Raw genomic sequence first — 17274 nt, forward strand, 5'->3', positions numbered from 1 at the left:
ATGATATCTCAAATTTTACGCCAAATGTTTCTACAACAATGATTTAGATTTTGACTTTGGATTCTTAATGTGATGCATTTGGTAATAACCTTATATGTAACGATACTTGATGAGCTAACAAAAATTGAGAGAAGAAACTCATTAATATAAACAAATTGCTTGAAAGAATCCACTTGAACATAGTTTTAATTAGCTAAGATATATGGTTTACTGTTTTATTGGTTAGAAAATTTTCTTTTATTCTTTACTTTCTGTATCAAAGGTGTTTTATTTCTTTTTTGGAATCTTTCTTTTCTGTCTCCTGTTTGTATTGGGAGTTTTCCTTGTTGAGTTGTGATCTTCATGGTTGCCATTGTCATTTCCTTTTTGGTTTTGACTATAGAAAGGTATTCCAGGGTAATTGGCTTGTACCGATAAACCTCTTGAATTTTCTAACTATTTTCCAATCGAGCAAGTGCCTGCTAAATGTAGGTGATGTTACACTGAATTCAATTACAAACTTGCATGTGTCATTATTAAACTTATTGTTCTTCATTGCTTTGAAACTTTGGATCCAACATTATACCTCTAGGTTAATACTTTGTTTTTAAATGTCTAAAAAACATAGTTAAGACACATATTTTTGACCAAAATGTCAAAGATTCGAATATTCACCTCACATGTGACAAACCTAAAAGAAAGTTGATATAAAAACTATTTGTTAAATAACTAAATCTAATCCCTAAGATAACTAGAATTTAGTCTATATGATTTTAAAAGTTCGAACGCCCTTCGTTGTAGACTAGAATACATTTAGCATTAAAAACTATAGTGTTGGGACTTCTAAAACTTATGCTAAGTTTCTATATTCCTGATCAAGTTCCCAATACCATCATTTTCTATTCTTAATTAAAATCTGATTAGTTTCTAGTTAGGCATTGAGGTTTAAAAGTGACATATATTATAGCCTTTATGTTTGAATTTAATGTATAATCAATGTTCTAAGTTTGAAACTATTTTTAATTGGTCCTTGCTATAAAAATGTGTACCGACAAGTTATAGTTAATACTTATAACCATACAATTAAAAGTTTAAAATATTAAGGTTGATAAAAATAACGATGTTCCAATTTACGAAAATCTCAATAAAAATATTGACAAAATGTCAATGCTAATAGATGGATATTATGAAAAGTTAAAAAACCAAAAAAATTCTAAAAAATATTAAATTCATAAACAAACCTTCTAGGATTCGTTTGTTTCTAATGTTTTATAGGCTTTAATTTTCAACTATATTATCTATTTAACCTTTAAAACTTATATTGAATTCATAAAAATGAGAAAATATCGATATATTTATAAATAATTTTATATCATGTATTTAATTTTAGAAACAAATTTTAAACTTTAAAATATAATTAAAAATTAAATTAAAACTTCGAAGATGAAAATGTAGGACTCTTTAAACCAAATGACAAAAAATCAATGGAATTTGAATCTTGAGTGTTACTTTTAAAAATTGAATGAACAAAAAGAAATTAACTTAACATTAAAAATTATTTTACCAGTTTTATGACATTTTTTGAATAAAGAGAAAAATAAAGATTTTTGTAGGGATGATCTAAAGTTCACGTCTAAAATAAACTATGATCATATAATAAAGAATAAACTTTTGTGGATGTCACAACAACGGAGGATACAAAGTATGAGCAAGAGAGTGAAAAAAAATGAGAATGGGAAGAATCAAGGGAGAAAGAACCCTAAGGTGTGAGACATTGTGTATTTGAATTAATGGTACGTAAAAACAAGGAGAGAAGGAAAGTGAAGTAAAAATGTAAGAGAACAAACCTCATTTTCTACGGTGAAATTTGGATGATACGTACAAAAAATGTAAGAAAGAGAGGAATATTTCAATTTGGTTGGGAAATTGGGAGGATTGGCTTAGCCACTGAGTTTAACTTCCTTTCTCTTTCCCTTCTTTCTATATCTTCTGTCTTGGCCTCCGATTCTTGCCTACCATTTCTGACCTTTCTCTTATTCCATCCTTCTTCTTCTTCTTCTTCTTCTTCTTCTTCTTCTTCTTTATTTTCTCAACTTTTACTCATCCCCTTTCTCACATCCACCTCTTCTCCGATCATCATGTCGTTCAGAGGCCTCCGACGGGTATCTTTCTTTGTGTTCTTCCTTTTATCCCTTTTTTTTTTTTTTTTTTTTTTTTTTTTTTTTTTTTTTAACTTTAAACTCAACTGGGTATCACCTTTTTTCAATTGGAGTTTCTGGGGTTTCTTTCAATTTAATCCTAATTATATTTATCTCAAATATTCTTAAACCCTGCTTCAAGTGAATCCTGCATTTTTCTGTATTTTGTGACCTTAATTTCTTTCTCTCCCCACTTCTGTGATGGGGTTTAGTTTTGTTTCTTCACGAATGGTGTTTTTTGTTTTTCTTTCCTTTTTTCTTTCTTTGAGGCATAGTTCAAAATATTAAAAGAGTACTGTGGATTCAGATGAAAAAAGTTGGATTAGAAAGATCCTGTCTTTGATTTAAGGTTCTTGTTTTAGCTCAGAAAGCTTTGATTTAAAGGGAAGAAGTCATGATCCTTGTTGATCAGGTTTTGGAGGTGAAGGGTGGGGTCTAGTAAGTATATGGGTTGTGATTTTTTGCCAGTCTGTTGATGGACTTCTGTCTCCTTTGCTTGTTCTACAATTTTTTTTAGGAATTTGTCAACTCTAGATTATAAAATTAGAATCTATTAGGATTCTCAGGATGATTAATCATGGTGTTCTGCTTCTTAGTCAAATTCAACTTTTTGTAACAAGAAGAGAACCCATTAATTGAATAATATTATAGATCTATCTCATGGTTCAGTTTATAAGGGATTCTTCTGCTGCTCTATTTTGCTGAGGATTCTTACTTTGTTGGCATCATTTCCTTTAAATTCTACTGATTTGGAAATTTTTACTCTTACCGTTAATTTTTTATGCTTCTTTCATGGATCTCTGCTTGATTGTTTGACATTTATGAATTTCCCTTTGTAGCAAAACACTTTATCTGCAATGGGTGTGAATGAACACACCAAGAAAACATTCTCTGAACTACAAAGAAAGAAAATGTATCGATATGTGATCTTTAAGGTTGATGAAAAGAAAAGAGAGGTGGTGGTTGACAAGATTGGCAATCCTGCAGAGAGCTACGAAGATTTCACTGCTGCTCTGCCCGACAATGATTGCCGCTATGCTGTTTATGATTTCGATTTCGTGACATCTGACAATTGTCAGAAGAGCAAGATATTTTTCATAGCATGGTTAGCTTTCACCATCATTATATATCATGAACCTAATCTTATCTTCCTTACTGCTATGTTAATGTCTACTTGATCTATATTATTTACTGAGTTGGCCCCATACAAAATTTTGGTACATACTAAGGTAAACATTAGTTGTCCCAAGAGTAAGGTAAACATTAGTTATCCCAAGGTCATAAGGTTTTGATTCTATGATGACTATCATTTCTAAGCTGAGCCTCTATGGTTTTTCATGTTTCTAGTCAATTGCTCATTCATTGAACTGAAAAGCACTCATAAAGTGCTTCTTAGGCTTAGAATTTGGTTAGTTTTATTGTTAATATGTGTTGTTGATGCTTTTCTTTGACCTTCGTAAGGATATTTTTGTCATTTTTTGCTCTAGTTTGTCCATTCCAGTCTACACTTTCTGTTCCTACAAATTTAACAAAGAAAAGCATCAAAGAACAAAATTTAACAACAAAATCAATTAAATTCTAAGCCTAAGAAAATACCTTTTTAGTGCTTTTAAGGTACTCATCTGGTATGCTTGCTAATTTCACTAAATACCTTCTTCTGCTGCATATGCTTTACTCTCCACACTGCAGAAGTTGGAGTTTAGTGGTTAGAGCTCTATATGCATCCTCTAATCTCGCTGAATATCATAGTACATCAAAAGTTTTGGGCAAAACTTGAAAATCTTGTCATATTTTGTTAGAATAATTGTCCCTTTTTTTGTTGATAACCTAATGCGCTCATCGAATATCTTATTCTAAGAACATCTAAGTTTTGACCTTGATTAGAAACAATAGGAATAGTTTTAATCATGTCGTATCAACGACTATCATGGGGTATCTTGTCTCTCTTGATCTCACACTACATTGTTGTACTTCAGGTCTCCAGCTAGCTCACGAATCCGTGCTAAGATGCTGTATGCAACGTCTAAAGACAACTTTCGGCACGAGCTCGATGGCATCCACTATGAAATTCAAGCTACTGACCCTGCAGAGATGGACCTGGAAGTGATCAGAGACCGTGCACAATGAACATTCTCTGTTTGTTTAATTTGTTGTTCCCTTGGGGGTAAGCTGCCTTGTATTTTGATTACTTATGAATTGGTTTATCCCTGCTTCAATATGTGTAAAACCGATCGTTGGAAAATGAAACCATTACACCAAACCGTAAAATAAACTAACATCTGCAGAATGCTGATATATGGTGGATCGACATGATGTTGCTGTCTGGTTGCTATGAATGCTTCGCGGATGAAGATAAGTTTGTAATAGAAAATGGCTTAGAATCTATCGAACCTTATTATCATTGGAAATTTGTTCTATGATGGATCTGCCCCATTGTCTGGTTTTTTTTTTCATTATGCCTTTAGAATTTGCACTTTATGATGTGAAATGAAGAACACGACTCAGTGTACCGATTATCGAACATAGCATGTCTTGAGCTGTCTTTTTCATGGTTGTGTTTCAGATCGTCCTCAATGAAATCGGGCAGAAACAAGTTTCTTAATGAACATTAATTGACATGTTAATCAAGAACATGTTTCCTTTAAATCTTATTGCTAATTCATTTTGTTAGCCAAATATAAGGCAAGAAATAAACAAAGAAAGGCAGATAAAACATGAACAAGCAGGTGGATTTCTTAAATTACTTTACTATCATACTTCTTGTATACAACACAAAATTTCTGATAAGTCACTACATGTCTGCGAATGATCATATCATACATATAGGTCGCCATATTGTCTAGTCAAATGATCATAAAGCTTTATTCTAATGAGAATTTGATAGATCGAATCATGGTTGGCCTCCAATTCTCCGATTGTTCCATCTTCAAACAAATCTTGCGTCTCAGGTACTAGGTCGTAAACAAAATTCGCAAAAAATTAAGTCCACCCCATGAGTATAAGTGAGTTATTGATGCCAATGCCAGGAGACTATCTTGCATCACTTTTGTTCTTGTCCTGGTTTTGAGCCAAATAAAGAAAACCAAACGCACCTACCATAGCTCTAAGCTTCCCAGATTTTGATGATATATGGTGGCAAGTACAGGAAATCGGTGCCAGAAAGATTTCTGCTGGGGCAACAAAAGTTCTTGCATTTGATCCGAAATTGGCAAAGAAGAACGTTATGAGTAGAAGACAACTAAGCCAATCCGATTGTCCTTGAGTTAATGATGGTATGGAATGGTTAAACCAAAGATGAAGGCTGTGTAATGAAGCTTATCCCTTTAGTTGAATGGCAAATCTTCCCATTTTGTCGATGAAAGCCACCGTGAACCAATAGCCAGGGACAATACTACAGAGAGCAATGAGTGTTTGATCTCTTACTTTTCTAATCTTCAATTGCATTCAAAAGTGGCTGTTGGTGGAATCCATCCAATTGCACTAAAGATATCTTTTTGCGACTGTAAAATGCAATATCAAGTAAAAACCAAGTTCTAACTACAAGTAAACAAGTTTCCATGCCGATTCAAAAACTCTAGAGAAGAAGTCGTTTGCACTTGGACTTGCATTTTCATTTGATATTTGAGCAGCAAGCTTTTGCGCTTCTGCCTCCATATCCATTATGTGAAGCAGCTTGAGTTGTATCTTGACGACAAGAGTCGTGTAACTTGTCATTTCTGGCATTTTTATTCTCCAATAGCAAGTAAGAGCAGCAGGAAGAGCTCCAAACATTAGGACTACCCTTCAAATGTAATCAACTTATGGCGCAGTTGATTTACTTGGATCAACTGCGTAAGGTGGAGCATCAAAACATCCCATGATAGTAGCAAATATACCTCCACCTAAAATACCAAACTCATAGCGAACATTGTAATAAGTGACGGATCTAGAAAATATATTGACAGGAGGCTAAAAGAAAAATATGAAAAATAAATTACATAGGTAAGACTCAAATTTGAGTTGAAAAAGGGATTGATAGACAGCTATCTACAAGTATTGAAAATTGAATAATTTTCTTTATATATATTATATAAAGACGATAAAGTTGGGGGTTCAAACGCCCCTGAACCTATACTAAATCCACCTGTAATTACGGCCATAATTGCACCATGAGTCTTCTTATTCGAATACTCCAACATGAACATGATCGTTGTTAAAAAAGGATAATCGCCACGGATACCAAAACCAAGCCAAAATGGAAAGAAACAAAGTGAATGTGAATTGGGACCAAAGGAAAGTCCTGAGCACATATAACCATAAGCATTATAGTCAGACCATAAACTCTCTTTCTTCCCATTTTGTCACCCAACCAACCAAAGAAGAGTTGTCCTACTAATGTTCCAACAAATACCACACCATCAACTTGATAATATATTCTTCCAAGTAATTTGGTTACAAGAGAAATACAAAATAGATCATATGCATCAGTGAAGAATCCCATTCCAGCGATGATGATTGCTGTAAAGTGATACCATTGTGTTTTAGCTACGTCAAGTGCATTTAATACTTGTAATTGGTCATTCCCCATTTCTTGCTTTTAATTTCTTCTACACAAAACTCCAAGTTCTTCTTTCTTCCACTTTTAGATATCTTGCCTCTGCAAAACAATGGGAAAAAAAATTACATTGATTCATTTTTTAACAAAAGCAAACAAAACAGATTAAAAAACAACCAATATATCTGTTGATATATCATTCATCAGTCATCACCAAATGAAATGCAATCAGAAAAGTACCAACAAAATATAAAAATGCTTTTAAAAAAAATATGGAAAGAAATGCATTGCAAAATTCAGTTAATTGTTGTAATTTTGTGGGGTTTGAGGTAACAAAGAGACAACAAAATTAGAAACGCAAATCAAAGTTAGGATGAGTGAGAGAACAATATGATTGAATTATAAAGATTAAGAAAAAAACAGAAAAAGAAAAGAAAAGAAGTGGCGTGGGAATAAATAATATAATTAGTTAATTGTATTAATTTATAATTAAAGTTTTAATGGAAAATTAAATTGGAAAATTTTTATAAATATAATAAACTCCTACAATATTTACGGTCAGTATAACAAAACCTATAAAATTAAACATTTTTTTTAAATATTTCAGGTTTATTGTTTCATCTTTTTTTCTCTTCATCTTTTTTTTCTCTTCACTGTTATTTTTTTATTGTCTTTCTCTACTTTTTTTTTTCCTGCGATTTCTTTCTATCTTTCTTATTTTCTTTTTTTTACATCGTTTAGATGATTTGGGTAATTCGAACAATTCAAATTTCTCAATAATTATGTTATGAGTTTAATTTCATAATGATTTATAGGGAGACCAAATGGACCTATAGATCACGAGATCCAACGTCAGACATTAACTTGCTAAACTATTTTAATCGAGCTAATCAACATTTGTTAACAAATTGATATTGTTCAATATAGCTCGTAGTTGAACTCTCCTCACTGTAGATATATTTGTGTCTACCTGATAGAGCCATGATTAGTAAGTCAACCCTTCGCAGGTTGTTCGTAATCTCGATTGGATCAATTTTACTGTTTTACCCCCAAGATTACATCTTATTCCTTGAGCCACAGTTGATCCTCTATTGAATAATGTTGTTTATAATCCAATTTATAAATCAAATCCCTCTTGAGAGAACATGACTCCTTTATCCAAGACCTTGAGTCAGCAGTTTAGGGAACAACCTATCTACTGACCCTAAAAGCAGGTAGAAGTGAATGATGTCTTGTGCCATATGTCCTTAACTATCTACCCATCTTACCTCTAAAGTGAGAGGTCTATTTAGATAGTGTTGTTGAACTACCTCATCTATGCAGATCTAAGGATAATTCTGAGTAAATAAGAGTTCATAGTTAGCTTAGTATTAAGGTCAAATTACCTAGATCATCAAAGTCAAATTAAGTAGTTAGTTTTAATTAGTAAAAAATGTTATAAAGTTAAAGTGACTATTTCATGGTCGGTCTTACACAATCTTTATTGAATAGACTGCAGCCACTCGCATGTCTTCACATGAGTGTTTCAAGATCATTTTGCTTATACTAAATACAAAGTGGATTGCATCCATAGTATCTCCATAATAAGGTGCCCAACCTTATTCTTATGCTATAAACCTTTTAGATTATTACTCAAACTTGATCCACATTTATGGCACTACATAAAGTTCAAGTACTCATACTATAGTCAAGGAACCTTGTTTGTTGGATTCTAAGTTTATAATGAGCAAATCTCTTATTCAATGACAACTTATCAAACAATACTTCAATAACTATTATATTGAATAACATAATAGTTTAAAATTCACAAATCACAAGTTTTAAGACATAAAACCTAACATGCTAGAGCTCTAATAGATAGAAATACTAAAACTTGGGAGGAGTTGCTACCATTTATTGGATTTGCATACAATAGGGTTGTTCATAGTGTCACTAAATGTACATTGTTTGAGATTGTGTACGGTTTTAACCCTTTATTACCTATTGACTTGTCGCTTTTTCCTTCTAACAAGGTGGTGAATTTTCAAGTTTATGAGAAGGCCACCATCATTTGGAAGCTACATAAAGAGGCTAAAGAAAGTATTGAGAAGTAAAATGTAAAGGTAGCGGAGAAGGTTAACCAACATCAAAAGCCATGATATTTAAGGGGGGAGATTTGGCTTAGATCCACTTCAAAAAGAAAGATTTCCACATCAATGAGATTCAAAGTTAAATCCAAAAGGAGATGGACCTTTTTTCAAGTAATGATAAAACAATGACAATGTCTACTCGATTGATCTTAAAGGTAAATATGGTGTGAGTGCTACTTTTAATGTTTTTACTTAACTTCTTTTGATGCAGATAACGAACTTGATTGAAAGATAAATCCTTTAAAAGGGGGACAAGATGATATGAAGCAAGAAACTTTTGTGTTACCTCCAGGATCGATCACACGCTCAAGAGCCAAAAATTTACAGTTAACATTGAATTCTCACATTCAAGAGGAGGTAAACTCAATTAAGGAAATTCAAGTAGCAAAAATGGTCAGAAGCTTTATAATTGGTTTCAATTGATGTTACAACATGAAACCAATTAAACTTTGTAACTTTTTTTACTTTGCAAAAACATGCCTTAATTTTGTGTTTTCATTATTGGACCAATATATGCTTATTTGGATTTTAGTTTTTTAAGTTAGGGTTAGAATGACCTTTTTATCTACCTTTAATGTAGTAGGTTGGGTTTAAAGTAGAAAAAAAAATATAACACATTACTTTTTGATGTTTTGAGATTTAGGGTTTTCAATCAATAAAAATTCTCTGGTAGATGATAGAGCTTCATCACCATTATTTTACAATTCTTAATTCAAGGTTACATGCAAAGAACACTCAGGTAAGTTTGATCATCTTACTTGTGGAGTGTTTGAATTTGAAGTGAGGAACTAGTTCTTCTTATCTCTTGGTCTTTGTTTAAAGGGTGATCCAAATATAATCCCTTCTCTTGGATATTAGAGAGCCACCAATTGGGTTTCTAATGTTCAAATCCTATGGTTTTCATATCATTAATATAGGGATGAGAGCCCCAACACAGTAGAAGCGTTTAAGAAATATGTCTATACATTGGCAAAAAAAAAAGCAACACCCTATAAAATAAATTGGCTAAGCATCATTTGAAAAATGAAGAGAATATAATGTGAGGCCCTGATCTGGAAGGAAAGGGACATTTCCTGGAAGATTGATTTTAGATAAATGTTGAGAAGTCATAAGAGAAAGAATGCGAAAAGAGTGTAGGGCGACACAAAGAGAAATGCGTAAGCCAAGACTTTATCGTGTGAAGGTAGGCAACGAGATAAGAGTAACTAGTGAGAAAAGCATTGCATTGGGCGTCAAGAGTGAGGCATTTAGCAAGATACTGCAATAAGAAGTATGTGCACCCAAGAGATTGGGGTGAAGAAGAAAACGTCTTGTCAAGTGACATAACAACTCGCTATGGAAAAGAAAACGACGGTGACTTTTCGAGAAGAGAAAAGGACAGTCAGACAATTAAGAGTTTGGATTCCAAAAGAGATAGGGTGTAGGTCTCAAGGAAAAGTCAAATCACCGCTAATGATTAGATTATGTGTCAAGTTTAGGTTAGTAGCGTAACGCGATGCGTTAATAAGGTGATACATATAAAGCATGAAAGTGACCTTTAGAAGTGAAAGAACTTTATAAATAGGGCTGAAATTCAAAAGAAAAAGGAAGTTTTCAAAAAAAAAACTCCAGTTTTCTAATGAAAGTGGAGGAGAAGGTTCATATGGTAAACAGACGGTTTCTTCAACCGTCAGATGAAGGGAGAAAGCTGGAAGCCAAGAAGGAAGAAGTTGAGGCTAAGTATCTTTTGTGAGTGACAAGATGAACTATATGTTTTGTTGTGAATGGTACACTATTTACACTGTTTGGTTTTACAAGCATTGTTTGAAAATAATAAAACGTGATATATAAACGTTTATGAATGGTTAATCGATTTATAGTATTATTTCTAAACTATTGTTATGATCCTTATTTTGGAAAAGTGATGTTCTATAAACGTTATATGTTGAGTATTCTTTTCTCTGTGGTTGTGTTTATAAGATACTTCACTAATTTTTGATAATTTGTGTTAAGGGTAAGCAATGAGCCGTTGCTCTCTTATTGTATTCACATAGTTGTTTGAGTAAGACGATGATGGGACAATGGTTGAGCGTGACTCCTAGGTCTAAGAATGAATGAATGTGGCAGAACACCGGTGAAAATCCCAGGTAACTCGCATGATACTATTGAGAGTGAATCTTAGGTCTAAGCGAGGGAAAAATTTCAGATCTCAAAGCCAAGCTTGTTGTGAAATGAATTCAGTGTATGACATTGTAGCGCTCGCTGTGTAAAGTCTGAGTAAGATGGTGATAAGACGCTAGTTGAGCCTGACTCCCAGGTCTGAGAATGAATGAACGTGGCAGGATGCTGGTGGAAATTCCATGTAACTGGCATGATACTGGTGAGAGTGAATCCCAGGTCTAGGTGAGGAAAAAGTCCCAGGTCTTAGAATTGAGCTTGTTGCGAAATGGTTTCAGCGTATGGTGTCGTAGTGCTCGCTATGTAATGGTTGAACTGTTGTGGATTATGTGATGTGTGTTAATTGTTCGATGTGTCATACTTTATCTATTATAACTTGATATTATTATCATTTGTGGATTCTATGTGTTTTATCCAAAAGGGTTTTGTTGGATTCTACGTGTTTTGTCCAAAAGGGTTTTGTTAAAACCCGTCGCTCATTAAGTCCGTTTGGCTTACATTTTAAGTGTTTACCCTTCTAGGTTGCTAGGCGTTGAGGCCATGCAAAGGTTGGTTTTGAGATATTGTAGCTAGTTAAGGAGGAAAGATAGAGTTACTCTGTAGTTTTACATGGTGTACTAACCATGGCATCTCGTCGTACGTTTAAGGAGTCGGTTGGTAAGGTTGTCGCTCCTTAACGCCCAAACCTTAGCTAAGTAGGGAAGGGAGACATAAGAATTTCAGGGAGTTGAGGTAGGGAAAGGAAGATTCTAGAAGATGTCCTTGAGATTGCTTGTAGACAATAATGGGAAAGAGAATAGGGTTAGAGTGTTATCCACCACGATGCAAAAGGCTACAACTTGGTGGAAAAAAGAAGGATGTGAGAATGTCAGAGTTGGTTTATTTTCACGTTAAGTAAAGTTGTAAATTGTAAATTTATACTTCTGTAAGCATTAAGTTAATAAAAGAGAATGAGTTTTAAGTTATTCCGCTATGTTATTTCTTGAGTGTTTCTGCTGCAAAAGATGTGGAGGTCTCTAAGGCTTAAATGGAAGAGCTTTGCGAAGAGAGGAAAAGAAAAGTTGTTCCGCTCATTAGGCGTTCAGCGTGCTATCTCACGTTAGGTTTGCATTGAATATCTAGGCAACACGCCCTCCATTTGATTGCGTGGTGTGACAATTGGGATGGGACATGACATATAGGGACTTACTTCAGTATATGTTTTTGAATCTACAAACCACCAATTTTAGAAGTCATGAACAACACCACTTGAAGCCAATCTTTTCTCTTTATTTGAAGTTAGCTTTTATTGAATTTTGGAAGTGATTATGTTGAAAGAAATAGGGAAAAATTTATCCACATAACTCTTTTCTGATAAGCAAGAAATCATAAAAAAAGAACTAATTTATCTGTTCTCTACGATCTAGGTTTATGGAAAGCACAGCGGTTAATGAAGAAACGTGGGGAAAAATTAGGTATCTAATAACTCCCACTTAAGGGAGTTACTTTAATTTAATCAAACAATTAAATTAAACTAAATAATTCATAATTCATAATTCATAAATTATATTTAATTAATAATTTAACAATTAATTAAATTAAATTAAATTAGTAATTTCATTTAAATCACATTTTGAATGAACATCTTACCTAGTTTTAATTTTTCTAGTTTAATTAAATCAAATTAAAATTAAAATAATTAATTAATTAACTCTAATTAATTAACTATTAAATTAAATATGTGACTTACATTTGAATCATATTCAATCATATTTCTCTCACAATATATAGGTTTAACGTATATCTAATAAACATTAATTTTAACCTATGAATCTGATTCATATTAAATTAATTTTTAACTCCTTCAAATATTTAATTCTCTCTTAAATTAATTTTGAACCATATCCAAAATTAAATCTATACAATAAAATTTATTTAAAGTATACACTTTATATAATGTATAACCATACATTAAATTAATTTTCTAAGAAAATTGAAACATTTTAAATTACAATCAAAGCATAATAACCTTCAATACGCTTTACGAGTTAGGAAAGAGACCTAACAAGCCTACTGATCAGAAGCTTAAATGATATGAGATTAATCGTCTTAACTCATTAATCACACTAATTGACATTTGTTAATTAACTATGTAAACTCTACTAAAGACTCATAATTACAATATTATTCTCACAGTAAATTTATATTTGTGACGAGTGTTCATAACACCACTTGGGTCAAATTATCGTTTATCCCAAGGTTACATATAAATACTTAATTACCATTGCTTCTCTAACGAACATGTTTATGTTCCAACCATTAAAGAAAAACTGAACCTAAAATTTTGTAATCTACAATTTTGAAGCCAAATCAATTATAATCAAACAAATTGTATTCATACATTCAAATCAAACTTAGATCATAACAATTAAAGTATTAAAAGTTTCAACTCATAGAATTAAATAATTAAGCACATTGTATTCGTACATTCAAATCTTCTAGAAAAGCATAGAATTAAAGTCATACCAATTCTAAAGGAGGTTCAAAAGCTTTGAATCAAAGTAAATATAGATAATCAATCATGCAAGGCCAAGAACAAGATTATCAACAAGCTTCTTCTAGACATCAAAGTCCATAAGGCCAGTCACTCATTCTTTTTAAAGATCAAAGTCACTCTTCCTAATGGACTTGAATTTCTTCCGGAACTCTCAACCCATTTATATCTATCTCATATTCAAGCTAAGTTCCTTTTCAATCTTCTTACCTCAAAACCCCTATACATGCTTTATAAATGGGACCTACAAACTCTGCTATGTTACAACACTAATATAGACAACAACTGATTCTCCTAAAAATTTCCTAAAATAAGACAGGTATATCCAATTGTGCACACACCCAAGAACATGCTAGTCATGGCATGCCTTAAAGAATGGATCCAAGCTTTCTAACAAAGTCCCCAAAGTTTAAGCTATAGACCTGTACCAATTCCAATCAAATTTCATGATTTTCACTACCATTTAAGCTTTCTAATAAGAACTATCATTCCAGAATAATGACATCCAGCATGAATCATAAAAGTTGTTGGCATATCAAGTAATGAAAGCTCCATTTAGGATTTATAGGAAGCAAATGAGATATGAAACTTTCAGATTTATTTTTGTAGAACTCTCAACACTGTTAAGATAAGCGTCGGGAGTTCTTGCCTAACTCTCGATACCTATTAACTTCGTCGGACGTTAGTCAAGAACTCCCGATGCTTATATTAATGGCATCGGGAGTTCTCCTACAAAAATAAATCCGAAAGTTTCATATCTCATTTGTTTCCTATGAACCCTAAATTTTTCATGCTTATCTTAATGGCATCAAAAGTTCTCCCTAGGAAAAATATTTTTTCTTAATTAACTCCTCACACCTACTAACATCATGGAGAGTTGGGCGAGAACTCTTAACACTTATCTTAACGGCGTCGAAAGTTATGGCTTACACTTGACGCTTGGTATAGTCCGACGAGAGATACCATTTCTCCCAACGCTCTATCTTCCGATGGTTGTTTTGTGCGTTGGGAAATCACTTTTTTCTTGTAGTGTCATCTACTTACCTTATGTTGAGAAGGAGTGAATTTCATCATCTTATATTATGTTTCCTACTCTTGCTTGGTCTTGTTCCTAAATGGTAGGCTTGTTAAGTCAAAAAACTGGTTACTCTTACTCATGTAAATCAAATAACAATCCCTAATAAATAGGAGTTCATAATACACTCAAAATTAAGACCAAGTTGCCTATGTCACCCTATTGAAATAAAAATATTTAAAAAAGAAAAAACTGATTTTTTAAACCATAGAAAAAGTTTCATCTTGTGTGTTTAAATTTCATATATCTCATAAATATTAAATAGATGGAGTTAGCTTTAGGTTAATTTTCATAAATGTAACAAAACACCAAACTATTTACTGCTTGTATAACAACGTCCATGAAGTTAGTCATTTTTTAAATATTTCAGGTTTGCCTTTCCATCTTTCTTCTCCTTCTCGTTGTGATTTCTTTCATCATCTTCCTTCTCGCTACGATTTCTTTTATCGTCTTTCTTCTTTTCCTATTATTTAATCTTTTAATCTTTCCATCGTCTTTATTCTTTTCTTCTTTTTTTTCGTTGCGATTTCCTTCCATCGTCTTTTCTTTTCCTCTTCCTTTTTTTTCCGCTGCGATTTCTTTCCATCGTCTTTCTTCTTTCCCCCCTCTTTTTAACTTCGTATAAATTTAGTTTGGGTAATCAAATTTAAACAACTGTGTACAAAAAATAGCAAAATTTAAAGGATTGTGTATAAAGAATCTTGAAAAAAATTATTTAAATTGGATTAACCAAATGTAAACGATCATGTAGAAAAAGTAAACGATCGTGTAAAAAAATAGATCATTGGGTAGACAAATCTAATACAATCGTATACCAAACAAATTAAAAAAAATGTTTAGCCAAATCTAAACAATCGTGTATCAAAAGAATTAAAAAAATCGTTTAGTCAAATCTAAATGATCCTGTTTCAAATTAAAAAAAAAATCGTTTAGATTTAGGTCCAAATCTAAACAATTGTGTAACCAAATTTAAACGTAACCAAATTAAACGATTGTGTAACAAAATTAAACGATACAATTGAAAAAATAGATTGTAGTCAAATCTAAACAACCAAATCTAAACGATTATGTACCAAATAATAGCCAAATCTAAATGATAGTGTACCAAATATATTACACTCGTGTTGTTAATGGTGTGGTTGACTCGGCATTTTTGGTATTTTTCACAGTGAGCCTGTGGGCTTTTTCCGTTTTCGAAATTGTTCTATACAGTGTAAATATTTTACCGTTTTGTTATATTTTTGAAAAGACCCCTAGCTTTATCTATCTTTTTTATATTTAATGAAATATAAGTGGTCGCTTTTAGAAAAAAAAAAGAATACAAACGGTTAAGATTTAAGTTTTAGATTTATTTGAATTATCACAATTTAGTTTGAAGTTATTTCAAAAATATAACAAATTGGTCAAATATTTACACTGTATAGAACAATTCTAAAAACTGAAAAAGCTCACAGGCCCACAAAAAAAATAAAAAAAAGTCTCAATCAACGCTCGATTAATTGGTAGATAATTTGTGATTAATCGAAAAAAAAATCCACAGGGCCATGATACACGATCATGTAAATAATTTTAGCATGGTAAGATTGGTTGTATCAACATGATTGTGTAGTTCTTTTTAACGATGAGAAAAGAGCTTCAAATCTAAATGATCGTGTTGACCATGCTAATCAATTAGTTTGCTATGGTAAACGGTCATTTAGATCATATCCACCTGATCGTGTAGTTCTTTTTTTAACAATAGAAAAAGAGCTTCAAATCTAAACAATCATGTTGACCATGTTAAACGATTGTTTAGATCATATCCACCTGATCGTGTAATTCTTTTTAAACGATGGAAAAAAAGCTTCAAATCTAAACGATTTTGTTGACCATGCTAAACGGCCGTTTTGCTATGGTAAGCAATCATTTACGTCATATCCACTTGATCGTGTAGTTCTTTTTTAATGACGAAAAAAGAGCTTCAAATCTAAACGATTATGTTGACCATGCTAAACGATCGTTTTGCTATGGTAAACAATCATTTACATCATATTCACCTGATCGTGTAGTTCTTTTTTAACCATAGAAAAAGAGCTTCAAATCTAAACAATCGTCTTGACCATTTTAAACGATCGTGTTGACATGATAAATGATCGTTTAGATCATATCAAAGTAATATTTAAACGATCTTAATATTTTGGAAGAAGAACTGGAAGAAAGAAAGAGAAAATGAAGAAAGAAAGAAAACGAAAATGAATAAAAAATATAAGAAAGAAAATCTGAAAGAGAAGCCGAAGAAATCTGGAAGAGAAGATGAAAAAATCATAAGAGAGAAGAAAGAGAAGTGACAAATTGTCTGCAATATCAAAGGCAAATCTGAAATTTATGAAAATAGATTACCATCTTTTTGGACTTTTTGATTTTGTTATATGGGTCGTAAATATTTTAGTGTTTTATTACGTTCGTGAAAGTTAACCTTCTAGTTTGAGGGTATTTTAGTCTATCAATAATTATTAATATTAAAAATCATTTTGCTATTTTTGTGAGTTTAAATCTTTTTGTCATATTTTCGGATTAAACTTTGGGGGGTTTTTTCTTTCTCTCTTTCTTTTAACTTTTGTCAACCCAAAGCTTTTTAATTTTAAGAAATCTAGAGCCCAAAGAAACTTAGGCCCATTTCCATTTGCTTA

At 32.2% G+C, this 17274-nt stretch overlaps 1 protein-coding gene and 1 pseudogene across 1 annotated transcript; one reads left to right on the forward strand and one right to left on the reverse strand.

Annotated features, from left to right (window-relative positions):
• Positions 1–1705: 1705 nt before the first annotated feature.
• On the forward strand, positions 1706–4698 carry LOC103489879 (actin-depolymerizing factor). Its single transcript, XM_008449209.3, has 4 exons — positions 1706–2141; positions 3017–3282; positions 4154–4341; positions 4463–4698. Exons 1-3 carry the CDS (start codon positions 1851–1853, stop codon positions 4302–4304), a joined length of 708 nt encoding a protein of 235 aa, XP_008447431.2. The 5' UTR covers positions 1706–1850; the 3' UTR covers positions 4305–4341; positions 4463–4698.
• A 458-nt stretch (positions 4699–5156) lies between these two features.
• On the reverse strand, positions 5157–6757 carry LOC103489878 (probable inorganic phosphate transporter 1-7; annotated as a pseudogene).
• Positions 6758–17274: the final 10517 nt, after the last annotated feature.

This window comes from Cucumis melo, chromosome 4 (assembly GCF_025177605.1).
Source record: "Cucumis melo cultivar AY chromosome 4, USDA_Cmelo_AY_1.0, whole genome shotgun sequence".
In the NCBI taxonomy this organism is placed as follows: Eukaryota; Viridiplantae; Streptophyta; class Magnoliopsida; order Cucurbitales; family Cucurbitaceae; genus Cucumis; species Cucumis melo.